Raw genomic sequence first — 19,312 nt, 5'->3', positions numbered from 1 at the left:
ACTCCATTCCATCACCAGTCATTTCCCTAAAGTATAAGTCTGATTGTGTCACTTGTGAGCAGACTCCTGAGGAAACCCCAGTGGTTCTGTTACCTCTAGGATAAACTATGAAGTCGTCTGCTTGGCATTTCAATCTCTTCACTACTTGGGTAATTTTCAAGTCTTATTACACATTACTCCCTGCTCTTCGATCCTACCATACTGACCACAGGTCACTTTCTATGCACTGGCTGGGACTCCTGCTTCAATTCTGCCCCCTCCTAAAATGACCCTTGATAAACTAGGGATATACCTATGTGGGCACTTGCTGTATCCAAAATGTGAGTACATGCCTACGGTTATTGAGATCCAGGACTCTCACTTGTCTCTTTCTCTCAGAAAGACTTAGCAGTACCTAGTACATTGTAGGCATTGTAGACACTCGATAAATGTGTATTGATTGATTAACGATGGGGAAGAGGGCATGTCAGGTATAGGAATGAAAAGTGTGGAGGCCCAAGCTAGAAATGTTCTGGGCACAGAGAACTGTTTGATTTAGCTGGAATAGCTAGAATGTGGGGGAAAAAATAAGGCTTGAAAGGTAAGGAAGCCCCAAGTTCTGAAAGGTTTATCAGTTTATAGATCTGGAAGGAAACACTGAGTTCATCTAATCTAGCCTCATTTTGCAGAAGAAGAAACTGAGGTGCAGGGTAGTTGAGGTGGTACAGTGGATGGAGAGAAGGGCCTGGAGTCAGGAAGCCCTGAGTTCAAACTTAGCCTCAGACACATTAACTGTGTGACCGGGGACAAGTCACTTAGCCTTTCTTTGCCTCAGTTTCCTCAACAATAAAATGGAGATAATTAATAGCACCTCCCTCCCCGGGCTCAAATGAGATGATAATTGTAACTTGCCTAGCATAGTGCACGGTATATAGCAGGCGCTTTTATTATTTTTCAATGTCACACAGAGGCAGAGTTGAAATTATAATTGATCTCCTTTCCTCTGACTATCAATCCAGTGCTCTTTAGACTTTGAATGGTAGGGTTTTGGGGAGCCCCTGAAGATTTCTGAGTGGAGGAATGACACACAAAACCTTACCTGCTACCTGCTTCAGTTCCCCCAACTGTAAGATGGGAAGTATAATAGCACCCACCTCATAGGGTTGATTTGAGGAGCAAATGAGAAATCTATCAGAACGCATAGTAGGTGCTTAATGAATACTTATTTGTCATTCCACCCCTCCACCCCCACCCCTGCCCCACAGCCCTTATAGTCTTAGTGAATTGCCTGGTATTGAGCAGTTAAATGACTTGCCAGGGCTACACAGACATTAACGTGTTAGGAGAAGAATTTGTACCTGGATTCAAGACTAGCTCTGTACCCACATGAGGACCCTACCAAAAAAACCAAACCAACAACAGAAGCTATCATGACCCCCTGCTGAGTCTTTTCCTCTCCAGGCTAAGCACCTCCAGTTCTTTCATCTGCTCCTTACAAGACATGGACTAAAGCCTCTTCAACTTTCTAATTACCTTCCCTGACTATTCAATAGCATCTCTTCCCGCCCCCCCCCAATGTCTCTCTGTACTAAACATCTTCAGTTCCTTTAACGATCAATCCTCATAATTCAGTTTCCCTGGGGCAGCTAGGTGGCACAGTGGATAAAGCACCGGCCCTGGATTCAGGAGGACCTGAGTTCAAATCTAGCCTCAGCCACTTGACACTTACTAGCTGTGTGACCCTGAGCAAGTCACTTAACCCTCATTGCCCTGAAAACAAAACAAAACAAAACAAAAACATAATTCACTTCTCCTCTCTAGGTTTTGATTTCCTCATACCTAAAAATGATGTTGACAAAATCTCTTCACTGGGGTTAAGTGACTCACCCAGAGTTACACAGCTGGATTTGAATTCAGGGTCTCCTGACTCCAGGGCCTGTGCTCTATTCACTGCACCACCAATCTGTCCCCCTTGTAGAATTGTCTAAAGGAAAATTCTAGGGAAATCATTTCTGTCATATAATCATATCTGTTATGCTCTACTAGACACATTAAAATATTTTCATTTGTATTTTTTTTGCAAACGAAAAGGGAATGAATAGCAGCTACAATGTATTTTGTATTATCTACAAAGGTCTCTAGATCTTATTGAAAGGATAAATCAAAATTCCAATCTTTTCACAGTGTTGGAGGAAACTGAATTCAAGCAGATGGGTAAATAGAATCAACCCTCAGGATACATCCTGAGATCTCAGAGAACTTTAATAAACCATTCATTCAGATTCTATACCCTTGAGGTAAATAGCAAATAAAGAAACTTGAGATGTTGGCAGTTTGTAGCTTGGCTGTGATAAGTAGGAGACACAGAAGTATTTAGTAATATGAAGTAAGATCTCAGACTCCTGAGTTGAACAGTCTGTGTCGTGGATTCTGGTGTTTACTCACATCTCTGTTGGTCTTAGTTTTGTTATATTTTTCTTTTCAGCATGCTATTTGGGGTCATTAAGGGTTTGTTAACAGAAGCAAAGTATTCCTCTTTTAGCATCCTTAATCAAACCAGATTGTTAATACAAGAAGATGCTTTTAACTCTATTAACATGACAAAATGTTTCCCCCCTCAGTAGATGCTTATAATTTATACCTTTTTTATTGTTCTAAGAAAAAATATGTTTTTAAAACAAGAATGTTCATATGCATGGACTAAAAGCAGTATAGAACAGACTGGCATATAGGAAACTGTACAATAGAAAGCTGGTCTTCATATATGAAGCTTATTCTGTAGCATCATCTGAGCAAGGCTTCTGAATCTTTTGTGTCTCATGAACTCTTGTGGGCTCCTCAGAACAACATCTTTCCCTTTTTCTTTCTTTCTTTCTTTCTTTTGTTCTTTCTTTTTTTTTTTTTTTTTTGGTGAGGCAGTTGGGGTTAAGTGACTTGCCCAGGGTCACACAGCTAGTGTCAAGTGTCTGAGGCCGAATTTGAACTCAGGTCCTCCTGACTCCAGGGCTGGTGCTCTATCCACTGCGCCACCTAGCTGCCCCTCAGAACAATATTTTTAATGCATAAAATAAAAACATATAATTACTAAGAAAACTAATTACACTGAAATGTAGTTGTATATATATGTGTGTGTGAATGTATATATGTCTATACACATACACCATATTTTTATATTTAAGACACCAAGTCTATAGGTATAAATTGACCATTCCTTTTCAGATTCATAACCCACAGTCTATGAACTTCTTTTTGTTTATATACACATTATATATATATATATGTTTGTGTGTGTGTGTATACACATACATATACATATATATCAAACAAATATATAGTTATTTATTTTATAAATATACATATGTAAAATATATGATATAACAAATATATATTTGTATATATATGCATGTATAGATACAGATATATCTCTAGAGATATTTCTATATTTACCTATATATCTCTATCTCTATCTATCTATCATCTATCTATACACACACACAAACACAAGTTCTATAACCCAGCAAGAGGTATATGTGGGGGGGTCCCTCTTAAAAATAACAAGAAAAATAGATGATATGAAAGTTAGCAAGAAGAATTTAAATGACATTTTAAATAGGGGTTGTAAATATAACCCAAGTTGATCATTATTTCATGTAAAGAGTATTGCCTTCTGGGGATTCTTTTACTAGGCATATTGTTTAGAGGTAGGTAGGTTAATGAAATAGAATTGTCTCGGGGCGGCTAGGTGGTGCAGTGGATAGAGCACCGGCCCTGGAGTCAGGAGTACCTGAGTTCAAATCCGGCCTCAGACACTGAACACTTACTAGCTGTGTGACCCTGGGCAAGTCACTTAACCCCGATTGCCTCACTTCAAAAAAAAAAAAAAGAAAAGAAATAGAATTGTCTCATTTTGTGCCTCATTCTTTAATTTTAAAAAATTTTGAACTTAAATACAAAGTGAGAAAAGAAAAAACCAATGTTGCCATGTACACAGCAGAACACAGGAGAGGATTCAATATAAAACAATACATTTTATTTTTAGAATTCTCTTTTTGAAGATAGGGATATGGCCTCTAGTGGGTTTTTTTAGCCTTTCAGAATTGATAGAGGATAAATTTGTTACAGAGCCCAAAGCCTCCAGCTAATTGTGATTCTTTTGAAATACATAGAGAACAGCATTTATTAAGTACGTGTACCAGGTAGTGTTAAGTGCTGGGAATAAACACACAAACTAGCTAGATGGTCTCTGTCCTCAGGGATCTTGCATCCTAATAGAGAAAGACCACATATAAAAGGGGACTGGGAAAGTGGAGGGGCAGGGAATACATTCCTTTATATGAGCAAAAGAAGGGAACCAACAAATGGCTATGAGAGCAAAGCCAGTCTTGCGGGGTGAGAGATGCTATTGTTCTACCTGCTTTTCCAGTCAGGGTTGGAGAAAAGGCCCTAGTAGGAAATAGATGTGGCCTACAAAATTGTGAGCAGTCAAGAAGAAAGGGTGAATTTCAAAAAGATCTTCAAAAACACTGGGTGCTAAAAACTCTTCTAGTCCATTTTATCCATCTCTCTGCTATAAGTCTTCACCTTTATTTATTGAGAATTTTCCCCCTTCTCCAAGTGACAATGGGTCTCCAGTTTTATAGTGAGTCAATCTGAAAATAACATTTTCTTTATAAACATTGACTTTACAGAGAATTTCCTGGAATGCAAAGTAAAAGATACTTGTCAGGGATATATGAAATAGAATGTGTAAGTGACTAAGGGACAACCATTTCTTTTAGTGAAATTACAGTGAGAAAGCTTTGAATGAGAAGATTCTGCTATATTGGTGCCTGCTAGTTTCACAGCTATGAAGTACTTGCTCTTGATATTTCTAGATCATTAATATATAAAAAATTAATCTGAGTTTATTTCCAGAATTTTATTTTTGCTAAAATATGGGTGGAGAGACGTTCCCTCCACTGCTTGTAGGGAAAGTGGAAGTCTTGGCCAGTTTGGTACATTGGTAGGAGTGGAAATGCAAGAGAATTGGCACATGGCTTTTGACCCAGGATTTTAGCTTAGGCAAACAACTGGTGTTTTCTGACCTTTGTTTGCAAGGGGCCAAATATAATCCTTTGAGAGAAGACATTAAGGTTAGCTTTGGAAAATGTGCTGATGATGCAGACGATTTTTATGTCCTTTCACCTTTGGTCCACAATTTGGAAGTATCATATCACCAAAGAATGCTGGATGAGATGAAGGTAGGAAATGAATATAAATTGGCCCACTAGCTTTGAGAATATTTTCTTTCATGCCAATTTAGGCCCAAAGAATTAAAAAACAAATTTTGGCATGTCTAATTTGGAAACTGAGGATAGAGAATAAAGTGTGTAACATGTCATGAGTGAGATCTAGTGAATAATAAATTGAAATCTAGTGAATGGTAGAAATCGGTAGCTAGAAAACTAAAGGCTTTTAGCTTGGATCAGTTCTCAGTTTCTCCGTCTGTAATGTAAAAATGATAGCTGGCCTTTATATGTCTCACAAAGTGCTTTTTTTTTTTTTTTTGCAAGGCAATTGGGGTTAAGTGACTTGCCCAGGGTCACATAGCTAGTAAGTGTCTAAGGCCATATTTGAATTCAGGTCCTCCTGACTCCAGGGCTGGTACTTTATCCTCTGTGCCATCTAGCTGCCCCTTACAAAGTGTTTTTAATGAATAGATAAGTGGCTATTAAGCACCTGCCATGAGCTAGGCACTGTGCTAGGTTCTGGAGATACAAATAAAAAAGGAAAGGGGAAATGGAGTAAGCATTTAAGCAGTTCAAGAATATCTCATTTGATTTGATCCTCATGACAACCCTGTGAAGTAGGTGTCATTTTATAGTTGTGGAAATCAAGGCAGATAGAGGTTAAATGACTTGTCTAAGGTCACATAACTAGGAAATATCTGAGACTATGTTTGAAATCAAGCCTTCTTGACTTCAGGACCAGCAATTTATCCATTGTGCCATCCACGTAAGGCAATTATTACCTTCATAGAATTTACATTCCACTGTAAGAATCTAGATTGTTCACACAGAAGTGAATACAGAATCATATGGAATAAAAGCAAAGTCAACTATGTTATTAACTGACTGGAAATTTAAAAAGAGATGCCACTTAAGGCAAGCATCCTTGTCATCGGTGGAAGGGTGTTGAAAAGAATAGAAAAAGAAAAATTGTTTTTCCCCCCCCTCCCCTTCAATGACTACTTGGGAGGGGGGGATGGGTCAGGGATGAGGATATAGCATGTAAATAGATACATGTGAATGTGATTATTTGAGGCAGGAGAGAACACTGCCAACTAGCAAGATCAGGAAAAGTTTCTCACAGGAGATGATATATGAGCAGAGCCTTGAAGAAAGCCAGGGATTCTAAGGAACAGAGGTCAGGAAGAACCCAGGGATTACAGTCCTGGGGGTGAGGGGAAGAACAGGTGATACAAAAACATGGGGGGGAAAAGAAATTTACATGATAACTTTATTATATATTTAAAGAGAATAGCAAGTCATACATAATAGATTTGTAGTTTCATGGGAAATCATTTTTTAAAATTATACTATGTTATGGAAATACTTGTTTTATTCCATAAATTAAAATTTAAATAAATAAAAATTTTAAACTAACGTGGAGATGGGAGATAGAATATTGATACTGGGGAACAGTAAGTGGGTTAGTTGACTTCTTGCATTTTTAAAAACTTTGGAAGCAGAATAAGCAATTTCACATACATGGTCAAACAGTAGGAGAGGCTTGTGTATAAAGCTCTTAAGTGGGCTAGTTTAGCTGGAACATAAAGCCTTACTTTATGTTTCTTTACATGCATATCTGTTGTTTCCTCTCAGAGAATATAAGCTCACTGAGGACAGAGGGTTTTTAATTTTTTTAGTCCTTTGTTTTTTTCCCTAGAACTTCGTAAATGTTTAGTAAGTGCTTGATTATTGAATAATTGAACATAGTATAAATTACAAAATAAAGGGAGTGGGGAGCCTGGAAACTTAAGCAGGAGCTAGATCGAGAAGGGCTTTAAATGCCAAATTTAGGAGGCATCAAAGGCACTCAAGTCAAAAAGTTATTTCTGGTTCTAGAAAGAATGACAGCAAGTATTTGGGAGAGACAATCCCTGCCAAGAACTTCCGGCCAAATTTGAGTGGCTTGAAGTGGTTAGTGATCTGAGATGCTCAAGATGCTTTGAACCAAATAACTAGGGAGGCTTGAGCCTTCTCCAAATGCACCTATCTAGAATAAGCAGACCTTAGGCACCTGGAATTATACCAAGCAGAAGTAAACCAGATAAGGACAAAGGGTTGAGCCTGGTAAAATTCCTTTGGCTTGGGGTCAATTGCTAATTGACTGTCTGTGCCCCTTGTTTCTTTCTTTGCTACCCGTCCTTCCTCTGGAGCATGGGGGTCTCCTCTAACCTAATTACATCTGGAAGCTTTATGATATTACAGGGTTTGGTGTATTAAGAATGATGTTGGGACAGCTAGGTGGAGCAGTGGGTAGAGCACCGGCCCTGGAGTCAGGAGTACCTTAGTTCAAATTTGGCCTCAGACACCTGACACTTACTAGCTGTGTGACCCTGGGCAAGTCACTTAACCCCAATTGCCTCACTAAAAAAAAAAAAAAAAGAAAGAAAAAAAAGAATGATGTCATATAATATTGGGAGTTTCTGCAAAACCTTTCTTGAGGTAGGAAATTCCTTTATTCAGACATTGTGCAGAACACCCTCTATGAAATCAATCAAACCTTTATTTAATATAGTTTTCAGAGGGAGAACTCTAGCTGCTGTGACCGGGGATTGGGAAAGGTTTCTTGAACTGAGCTATGGGGTAGAAGTAAGGAGGGAGGATATTCCAGGTATTTGTGTTAGCCAGTGTAAAGGCACCAAGAAGAAAGATGGGAGTGATGTTTGACCCGATCACAGTGTGTGGGATAAGGGGAACACTGTACAATGAAACTGGAAAGATAGTTTGGGGTCAGGTTGTGAGGGATTTGAAAAACTAAACAAAGGAGTTTGTGCTAGAGGCAAGAGGGAGCCATCTAAGTTTCAGTTAAATTGATGTTTTTTATGGGGCAGCTAGGTGGCACAGTGGATAAAGCACAGGCCCTGGATTCAGGAGTACCTGAGTTCAAATTTGGCCTCAGACACTTGACACTTACTAGCAGTGTGACCCTGGGCAAGTCACTTAACCCCCATAGCCCCTGAAAAATAAAATAAATTGATGTTTTTTTAATTGGATTTTTTTTCCAATGAGCAAAAAAAATCACCTTCTCTCCCTTCTATTCTCACCCCCCACTCCACAGAGAAAGAAAGTATAACAAAACCTCTGTTACAAACATGAAGAGTCAAACTACCACCCCCCCCAAAATGTCTTCACCAGTCTATCAGGAGGTATGTCCCATGTTTCATCATGAGTCCTCTGGAATTGCTATTGCTCATTACACTTGTAAGACTTCTTTCAAAGTTGTTTGTCTCTATAATATTGTTCTTGTATACATTGTTGGCCTAGTTATTTTCCCTTCACCTTCTTTCTGCATCTGTTCATGCAAGTCTTCCCAGTTTTCTCTGAAATTATCTGCTTCATCATTTCTTGGAAGTACAATAATATTCCATGCTACACACACACACACACACACACACACACACACACACACACACACACACACACACACACATCATATCTTCGTCTGTGATTCCCCCAATTCATGGGCATTCCCTCAATTTCTAATTCTTTGCCACCACAAAAAGAGCTATAAATATTTGTATACATCCTAAGTGTAGAATTTGTTTTGAAAGGACAAATCCCTCTCTTTGTTTACCCTCCCTTCTATTTTATCCTTTTTTCCCTTTACCACCTGTCTTTCTGTTGAGTAAAATGTATTTCTTTTTATATGTGTGTGTATACATATGTATTTATTTATGTATGCATGCATTCATGTATACACATGTATGTGAGTTCTTCCTCTTTTGATAAGTTAAATGAGAATAAATTTCAGGTGTCAGCCACTTCCTCTATTCCTTCATCTTGGTCTATATAGATTTGAATACACCAATTATGTGAGGTATTTTCCTAACATTCCAATCTCCAACCACCATGTATTGCTCTTCCCTTCTTTTTCTTTTTTTTTTCTTTTTTTTTTTTAGTGAGGCAATTGGGGTTAAGTGACTTGCCCAGGGTCACACAGCTAGTAAATGTTAAGTGTCTGAGGCTGGATTTGAACTCAGGTACTCCTGACTCCAGGGCCGGTGCTCTATCCACTGCGCCATCTAGCTGCCCCCCTTCTTTTTCTATTATTCTTTTAAGATCATCAAGATATCATCACTCCCAGGCATTCTGTTTATTTATGCACCCTTGATTAACCCCTGGTGATGATGGATTTCAGAGGGAGAACATTTATCATCCCCCATATTAGGATATAGACAGTTTATTGTTGTTTAGTTCCTTATTACTGTTTGTTCATGTTTACCCTTGACTCCTATGTTTTCTCTTCTAAGTTTCTACATAGTTCTGGACTTTCCATCAGGAAAACTTGAAGGTCCTTTATTTCATTAAATTTCATTGTAAGATTATGCTCAATTTTGCTAGATAATTTATTCATGGTTATAAATCTATATCCTGGGGGCAGCTAGATGGCGCAGTGGATAGAGCACCGGCCCTGGAATCAGGAGTACCTGAGTTCAAATCCGGCCTCAGACACTTAACACTTAACTAGCTGTGTGACCCTGGGCAAGTCACTTAACCCCAATTGCCTCACTAAAAAAAAAAAAAAAAAATCTATATCCTTTGCCTTCTGGACTATTATATTCCAAACTCAACATTTATAGTTGTGACTTCTAAATCATGTGTGATTTTGACTGTGACTCCTTAGTCCTTGAATTCTTTCTTTCAGCTGTTTGCAGTAGATCTGGATTTTAGCTATAATGTTTCTGGGATTTTTTTCCTTTTGTAGATTCTTTCAGCAGATTAATAGTTCTAAGAGATATAAGCCATTTTCTTTTACGATTTCAGACTTAAGTAGGCTAGTTTAGGTTCTTTCTTTGGTCATGGCTTTCAGGTAGTACAGTGATTTTAAATTATATCTCCTTGATCTGTTTTTTGCTATGGAATAATTTACATTTTGTCCTTTTCCCCCCATTCTTTTGATTTTGTTTTAATATTTCCTGTTGTCTCATGGAGTTATTGACCTCTATTTGGCTCATTCTAATTTTCAAGGAGTTTGTTGTTTGGGAAATTTTTGTACCACTTGTGCCAAACTGTTAATTATTTTTCCAATTCTTTCTTCCGTAACTCTCATTTATTTTCCAATTTTTTCTTCTACTACTCTCATTTAATTAACAAATAATTTAAAAAATTATTTTTCTTAAACTCATGTTGTGTTTCTTCTAGGAATTTAGTTGAATTTGTTCCCAAACTATATTTCTGAGGCATGGATTGTAGATATTTTGGAGTCATTCGCTTCTAGGTTTGTGTCTAGGGTGTCCCTGTCACCATAATAGCTTTATGGGAGGATTCTTTTTTTTGTTTTGCTGGTTTGCTTATTCTTTTTGTCTATTTATTGATTTTGGACTATATATTAAGGCTGAGTTCTCTCCATTTGGGAGGGGGTGAGGGGGAGCAGGGCATATTTGGGCTGCTCCTGCTGGTGCTTTTAAAGTGTATTGATTATTGTGCTTTTTCAGAGACTCAGAGACTCAGAGATTCAGAGACTGTCTCCCTATGCTTCCACTGTGATTTGTTAAAATTGGATTTCTAGATTAAGATTTTGTCTAGTGAGTTCCCTAGATCTTTGTGGAGCAGGGGTTGGAAATAGCTATTTTTCTTTTTACTACTCTGCCATCTTGCTCACTTGTCCCTAAAACATAACTTAGTTCTATGTCTTTTACCTGTTTGGCAATTGGGCACATTTTCAAGAAAGTTTGTACAAATGACTAAAGCTCAGAGAAGGAGAGAGTAGAGCTGGATATATAAATTTTAGAGTTATCTCAGACTCATGATAGTTAAAACTCTTGGGACCTGATGAGGTTACCAAGAGAGAAAGTATAGAGGGAGGAGAGCCTATTTCAGAATCTTGGTGAACACCCATACTTAGGGGACGTGATCTGAATGAGGAACCAATACAGGGACTATGAAGGGGCAGTTAGGCAGAAAGGAGACATAAGGAAATAATCATGTCATGAAAGCTCAAAGGGGAGCCAGTACCCAGGAAGAGAGGGTGATCAACAGCAGAAACATTGAGAAAATATGAACAAATATGACCAGATCTGGCACTTAAGAGATGGTTGGGAACTTTGAAGGAGATTAAGTAGAGTTATTGAAGTTGGAAGCCAAATTGCAAAGGGTTGAGGATTGAGTGCCAGGAGAGAAAGGAAAGATGAATGCATACAGCTTTTTTCAAAGAGATGGCTGAGAAAGGGAGGAGAGATATTGGACAATTTTGGTCAAATGAAATGTGGCTTTAGAGGGAGGGCGCTTGCAGTTGATGGGATTAGGAAATGAAAGTAGATCACTGTAGAAACACCAACAAATATTTTCCATTCCATGACTATTTGTTGTGTCCTTCCGGCTTCATCTACAAACTATATGACTGTGATCTTAATTCATTTGGATCTTAGACCATGCTTCCTGAAAGCTCATTTCTCTCTGAACTGCTTTTCATGGTTTTGTAAGAGATTGTGTCTATAGTTTTCCATATGCCTCTGTAAAGTTTTGCATGTGAGTTTGTTCTTTAAACTGGTGCTTCCCTTGGCCACCTTGTCTCCGCACTTGCCAGGAAGACTGAGTGCTATTGGGGGGTGGGGGATTTATGGGCTCTTTCAGCCTCTTTGTTCTGGTGACCGTTTCTTAATGGTTAATCTTTTCTAAGAAATAGTGATTCAAACTTTTTTTTCCATTGTTTTTCAGAGCCATCAGGGTTATTTGGAGCTGTTGTAATCACATGTCACATTGTCTCATACTTATCCTTCCTTTTCATTTGGCATTCGAATGTTTTACTCTAACTAGTTGATGATCTGATTGCAAAGAGGCAGCTGATTGGGCAATGACTATGTTACCAGGACCCAGTCATTTCCTCCCTGTTAAAATAGGATTGTAACTCCTATATCAGAGGCTGTCACAACAGAAAGGTTGGGGGTATTCTCACTTCCTTGTTTTGCAGTTACTCACTATCTGACAGCCCCCTGTACCGTGACACAGGTTCCCCTTAAAAGCATTATAGTGTAGTACAGTAGTGTTGAATTCAAATGGAGAGGGAACTCTCCAGCTTCATACTGACTTAGAAAACCACAAATTAACATCATCTATGTTGTATTGTATTTTTATTTATTTTGTTAAACATTTCTCAATGACATTTTAATCTGGTTCAGGCTTCACTGGGTCAGGAGTTTTGTGGCCCTGCTGGCAGGGGTAGGACTGGTGTAATGGATAGGACACTGGATTTGGAATCAGAAGCACTGGATTCAAATCCTACCATAGTCACTTAATGTCTGCATTACTTTGAACAAACTTACTAACCTTTCTGTGCCTCGGTCTCACCAAGCTTGGAGCTTTCAGGGTTCATGGTGGCCTTCAGTGGAGAATAACAGACACTGTTCTCCAGCAAGGCCAAAACTCTGCTGAATCAAATCTTTCTCCATCATTAGTCGGGTATAGTCTTTGCTGCCACCGAGCAAGGCCTCAGGAGTTTTCTGTGTTAGGTCACAGAGGCAGCTCTACCTGAGTTTTAGCTTGAGTCCACCATTTGTGGCTACTCCTACCAACCTCAGTCCTTAGAAAAGCTTGATCAGAGAGCAGGATCTTGCTGACCTACAACTTCAGCTCCAAATTTAGAGATAGTGAATAAACATCTTTATGTCCTATTGTTCTCTGATATCAAAAAGGGAGTTGAGTTGTTTGTCCTTCATTTTTGAAGAGGACCAGTGATATCAAGGGTGATGTCTAGACTTGCTAGTGAATTGGATTTGAGTGAGGCAGAGTTACACAAAGTCATCAGTTTAGTGGCAAGATAAAAGTCAGAATGACTGGTAATGTCCTGGGATGCAATGGATGACGTTAGCATCTTTAATGTCTGACCAAGCTTTAAGTACTCCACAATGCCCACTTCACCTGCGTTCATGGCTTTTGGAACAAATTATTCTTATATGGCCATTTCACCAGGAAAAGTCTTCACATGCTTGGGAGAGACATCCCCCTAATTCACCAACAGGGTTGAAGACTATTGGCTAACCTCAACCTAGTTTAAGTCCATCTTTGGTTTACTAGGGTGTGGCTGCTGCACATGCTACAGCTTCTTGGAGTCTCAGATGAGGGTTGGGTGAGTGGTTGGGCACCAAAGGTGGATGAGCAGCCCTGAAAAGGGCATGGCAAGCCCTCACATGAGAGGTGCTAGTCCTCCTGAACACTTCATATACCCCAACCAGACAGGAATATTTCCTACCAGAGGAAATACTTATTCCTAACTTATTTAAGAACTGATAAAACACCCTAATTTCACCTTAATTATCTCTTACAATACCAAAGAGTCCCTTACATACCTAGGTAGGACAAGTCAAGGTATCTAGGGGAAGGACTGGAAAGTCTGAGTTATCTTTCCATTTTTCTGCATGTACCTTCTGTCTGGGGCAGCTAGGTGGCGCAGTGGATAGAGTGCCCAGCCTGAAGTCAGGATTAAGTTCAAATCTGGCTTCACACACTTACTAGCTGTGTGACCCTGGCAAATCACTTAAACCCCATTTGTCCCAGTTCCTCATCTGTAAAATGGGGACACTCTGGAGAAGGAAATGGCAAACTACTCCATTATCTTTGGTAAGAAAACCCCATGATGGGTCATGAAGATTCAGACATGACTGAACAACTGAACAACCTTGTATCATTTGTAGGAAGAACGTCAGAATGCATATGGTTTGATTTCAGCAGTTGTGTATCAACTCATTGGTTATGGAATAAAGATCTCTGCATAGGTAGAAGGGGGATTGTACAGAACTGAGTGCTGTCTAGTATTATCTGGGATCAACTTTCTCTTTGAACATGGCTGGTAGACTCTCTGTTTAGACTTGTAGCCATTCTGTCTTGGTAAAACTTGCCAGAGTTTCTATTGCCATAGCATTAGAGAAGTCAGATTCACCTCCACACCAGGAATTTTGTGGGAGAATAGAGATACTACTTTGCTTATATCTGTTTGGCCAAAATAGTCGGGAAAACACCTGCAACTTCCATGCAACCCTGCAGTGGAATAGGAAGGATCGTGGTTAATTAAATTCAATTTATCAAATATCGAGTTCCTAATATTCATCTTGCTGGGTGCCGCCATAACTAGTACCAACCAATCCTGATCCCTGGTTCTCTTTTTGCCTTGCAGGACAACTGTGTTGTGGAATCTTTGTGATGCTGCTTTATAAAAACTATTGGTTTATCTATGTCCCTTATTTAACGTGGCTCTACTTCGACTGGAAGACCCCAGACTCAGGAGGCAGGAGGTTCGACTGGGTCAGAAGTTGGACTGTTTGGAAGTACTTTAGGGAATATTTTCCAATGCATGTGAGTAAAATATATTATTTGTTATAGGATTTGGAATGGGAGAAGATTAAGATACCAGTTTTTCAACTTGTCCTTAGAACCTTTCCCTTTTAAGATAGACAATTTCTAATCCTTTCATCTAGATATCCCCATGTAAGTCACTTAATCTCTATGGGCCTTCCCTAAAATAAGGAAGTTGAATTTGACCTTTTATAGTCCCTGTCAGATAAAAGTACCTCAGTGGGGCAGCTACGTGGTGCAGTGGATAGAGCACTGGCCTTGGATTCAGGAGGACCTGAGTTCAAATTCAGACTCAGACCCTTGACACTTACTAGCTGTGTGACTCTGGGCAAGTCACTTAACCCCAATTGCCTCACTAAAAAAAAAGTACCTCAGTTTCCTCATCTGTAAAATGAACTAGAGAAAAAAATGGTAAACTGGTCCAGTATCTCTGCGAAGAAAACCTCAAATGGTGTTGTGAAGAGTGAGACATGATTGAAAAAAAAAAATTTAACTGATACATATTTATATAAAGCTCTTTATTTTTTAGTTTTGAAGTCAGCTTGAGGTCTCCTCTTAGGTTTCATAGTGATTTAGAGGTGGAAGGGACATCAGAAGTCATCTAGTCCAACCCCCTAATTTTACAGATGAATAAAGTGAGGCCAAAAAAAGGGAAATTACTGGCCAAAGGTCACACGAGTAGCCAAAGCAGAGCCAAGATTTGTACTCGGATCCTCTTATTCCCAATCAAGTGTCCCTTCCCTTTTTTCTCATGTTAGCCTTCATTCCTTTAAGAATTACACCCGGGGCAGCTAGATGGCGCAGTGGATAGAGCACCGGCCCTGGAGTCAGGAGTACCTGAGTTCAAATCCGGCCTCAGACACTTAACACTTACTAGCTGTGTGACCCTGGGCAAGTCACTTAACCCCAACTGCCTCACTAAAAAAAACAAACAAACAAAAAAAAAGAATTACACCCTCCCTCCTATTTGTGACTGGCTACTAATAAGGTGGTGGGGGCTCTGGGGGCTACGGTATCTTTGCTTCCATTTGAATGCTCTATAGCTCATCAAAACAGTGGATTTGGATCCAAGTCACAACTATATCTTTGGATTTCATCCCCATGGAGTGCTTGTTGCTGGGGCATTTGGAAACTTTTGTACAAACCATTCGAATTTCAAGGAACTGTTTCCAGGCTTTACCGCATATCTTCACACCCTTCCCTATTGGTTCCGATGTCCTTTCTTCAGAGAGTACCTCATGAGCAGTGGTAAGTGAAGGCTGGAACACTTTTCCCTATATTGGTGACGGGCAGCAGGTACATTATTCAGGAGACATTTATTAAGTGCCTACTGTGTGCTAAGCACTGGGAGTACAAAGACAACAGTGAAACAGGCCTTGCTTCCAAAGACCTTATGTGCCATCCAGGGAAAACACATCTACAGTTAAATATATTTTTCAGTCTGTCTGATTGACATTCCCTTGGGAGGAGAACTCTTCCAGAAGCTTCCTTCACTGACTGATAAAGCCTTTAATGACTTCCCCTCACATGTGGCTACTTGAACCTAGAGCTTGGAATCACTGGAAGTCCCACACTAGCCAGAAACCATTTCACTTTGTTCACTTTGATTGGTCTGAAGCATTCCACTAGCCAATAGCTGATTTTATCCTTCAGTGAAGCTTGGATGTCTTAGCTTTCATTCTAATTTAACATCATGGACTTCATTAAGAAGCTATGTTTCCTTAGTGGAGGATCCTGACTTTCCCAAGAGCCTATCAGCATCATATCTGTTTCCTCTGAAAACTAGAAGCAGCTTCCTTACTTCTTATTTCAAAGACTTTGAAGGTTCTTTTTAGGTTATTGCAGATCACAGATGACTGATAGGTAACTGAATGATCAAACCTTACCCAGTGTAGGTTATCCACTCCAATGAAATCATACATGCATAACAGAAAGGAGTAGTCTACCAAAATATTCCTCCCCCCTCTGTATCTCTTTCTCTATGTCTCTATCTTTTTCTCTCTATATTATATACATATGCAGTATTAAAATACCATAAACATATAACAATTCCAAAAGATTTAATTTAGACTAAGGGAAGAAGGTAATTTCTTCCACAGTAACATGTTCTACAAATCTCCCAATTCCAAAAAAAGCCCTGCTTAATGATAAAGCCTAAATCTCCATCAACCCACACATCTTATTTTTTAAAATTCAGACTAGATGTTTCTGTGCCTTTTAGAATATCCTTTAGTTTACTTGAATCTTGTGTAAAAAAAATAAATTTTCCTTTAAAAATGCAAATAATCATGCTAATATAAAAACACATGTGTAAGAACCCCATGACCTTTACCAGGACACCACCTTAGGCATATCTAGCAGAAGTGACACAGGACACCACCTTAGGCATATCTAGCAAAAGTGACACATGCTCAAGAGTTAGTATCAAGGGTGAAGATGTCACTGACATTGTGACTCAATAGTTAATCCCAGCCCTTTGGTATGCCAGAATAACTAGGTCTCAGCAGTTTGTGGTGCAGCTCCATGCACATGATTTTTCACAGAGAAACAATACACAAGGGAACAGGCATGCAGGCAATCAGAAATATCTCACCCAAAGGATCTATGTTCATTGTTCTCCTGAATGATTTCAACATATTCATACTATAGATCAACAGCGATTAAGCACCAATGGTGTACAAAGCACAGTGCTGGATTATGGAGAAGAATTTAAAAAATGATAAATAGGATACCTTAAATTGTTTAAGGACAGGGACTGTCATATATCCCACATGATGGAGAAGGATCCCACATATGGACCAGGATCACTGTAACCGTGTATGTCAGAGCCTCTGCCTTGGACTCATTTGCTATCTAGCCATGGAATTATGGTGATGGATGGAAAGAGTAAATATTAGTAACGTCCCTACTTTTTTATACCACTTGATATGCGGAAATCAGTATACCAGTGAATTCCTCCTATTCTTGTCCATGTTTCTGTTGCAGTCTCTTTCTTGTATGTTGTATGGCCAATCATGCTACAGTACCTCACCAAAGGACCCACTACTCCACTTTTTAGAGGTGATGATGATGGCAATGATAATCTAAGTGAGGAACCATCAAAGTTGTGCAGATGCCTACATTTGATATCGTAAAAAATGGTGTTTATTGACCTTAGGATTTAACTAATCTTCCAAAATTTGTTTCAGTATCTTTATGTAATTAGTTATAGCAAATTTCATTCCATAAAATGTGTGGTTTTTTTTCTGGAAAAAATGTCATTCCTTAAAAAGGGCAATAGAGGAAATTGGGTTTAAGACATACTAGTACCTCAATAGTACCTTAAAATAAAATAATTTCATCTTATTTTATTTTATTCACCAAGGAGCAGTCTCGGTTTCCAAACAATGTGTATCTCATGTGCTAAGCAAGGAGGAAGGTGGAAACATTTCAGTCATTGTACTTGGGGGAGCAGAAGAGTCACTGGTTGCACATCCTGGAAGTTTTACTCTGTTTATCAGCAAAAGAAAGGGGTTTATTAAAATGGCTTTGACACATGGGTAGGTAGCTTGTCCATTCTGTTGCCTCTGATGGGAATGTTCTGCCACTTGTCAGTCTGACTAGAGAAGCCTTTATGAGAGGGGGCCCTTAAATCTCACTGATCCAGTCTGTTCCATTTGTAATGGACAATTCCATGTTTGGTGAGTGGAGATTTGTACTTTTCCGTTGGGGCGTCACTTAAGAATTTGCTATGTTATTTGAAATCACTTGTGCACAGGATGTCAGTAGAGGTATAGATAAACTAATGATCATGAAAGTTCTAAGAGCAGAGGCAGTATTGGTGTAGTGGACAGAACTCTGGATTTGGACAGCAAGAACCAAATCATACTTCTGGTGCATAACAGCTGTATGACCATAGACATCTGATTTCACTTTTCTGAGGCTCAATTTCCTAGATATCCAGTGAGAATAGTGATACTTCCAGTACGAATTCACAGGATATTTTTGAGACTCAGATTGGATAACGTCTGTCATTATATCAGTTATCCTCTTTCTTCTATAAAAAATATGTCAGAACTTTGATATGGTCTAGCTCCCCTTAGAGTGTCTTTTAAATATAAAGCTGGAAAAAAAATAAATATAAAGCCGGGCTGATGTGGACCTCAGTCAGAGTGGCTTAGTGAACAAAATCCCAAAAGAACCTTGGATATTTCACCTAAAAAATAATCCCATGCTGAGGACCACCAGGGCAGCATTATAGCGAGATTTAGATGTTTTGATTTTTATTTCAAGGTAACTGAATGGGTTAATATTTTTATATCCTTTTCCTTTTAAAAAAAGTTTTTATTTTATTTCAGCTCTTCTCTGAATTCCTCTGTTTGTTTTTACAGGGCTTATTTGGTTCCTGTGTTTTCTTTTGGTGAGAATGAACTGTTTAAACAAGTGAACAATCCTGAAGGCTCATGGCTCAGAGCTGTCCAGGAGAAACTCTACCAGAAAGTGGGCTTTACTTTACCACTATTTCATGCCAGAGGAGTTTTTCAATACAATTTTGGCCTGATGCCCTACAGGAAACCTATTTTCACTGTTGGTAGGTATCTGGAAGATGATTGTGGGGATGTTAAAAATCAATAAAAGTTTTGCATGGCTAATAGTGTTGATTGTTTTTGATAAAGAGGTCCAAATATAAGAAATCCTTTTAAGATAACAGGGCAAATAACAAACAAGGGATATTGGTGACATAATTGGAGCAGGAATTTCTAAATAGTTTCGATTTGTAATATGCATTATATTTCTGA

General features: G+C 38.9%; 1 protein-coding gene across 1 annotated transcript in view; it reads left to right on the top strand.

Moving 5' to 3' along the window:
• MOGAT1 (monoacylglycerol O-acyltransferase 1) overlaps positions 1 to 19,312 on the top strand; it is a 36,627-nt gene that overhangs the window by 1,884 nt on the left and 15,431 nt on the right. Inside the window, exons 2-5 of the mRNA XM_043992453.1 lie at positions 14,356 to 14,534; positions 15,578 to 15,782; positions 17,899 to 18,073; positions 18,905 to 19,104. Of these exons, the coding sequence (XP_043848388.1) occupies positions 14,356 to 14,534; positions 15,578 to 15,782; positions 17,899 to 18,073; positions 18,905 to 19,104 (759 nt within the window). The remainder of the gene's footprint in view (positions 1 to 14,355; positions 14,535 to 15,577; positions 15,783 to 17,898; positions 18,074 to 18,904; positions 19,105 to 19,312) is intronic.

Source organism: Dromiciops gliroides, chromosome 3 (genome assembly GCF_019393635.1).
Source record: "Dromiciops gliroides isolate mDroGli1 chromosome 3, mDroGli1.pri, whole genome shotgun sequence".
NCBI classification, from domain to species: Eukaryota; Metazoa; Chordata; class Mammalia; order Microbiotheria; family Microbiotheriidae; genus Dromiciops; species Dromiciops gliroides.
This window is presented reverse-complemented; position numbering and strand designations above follow the sequence as displayed.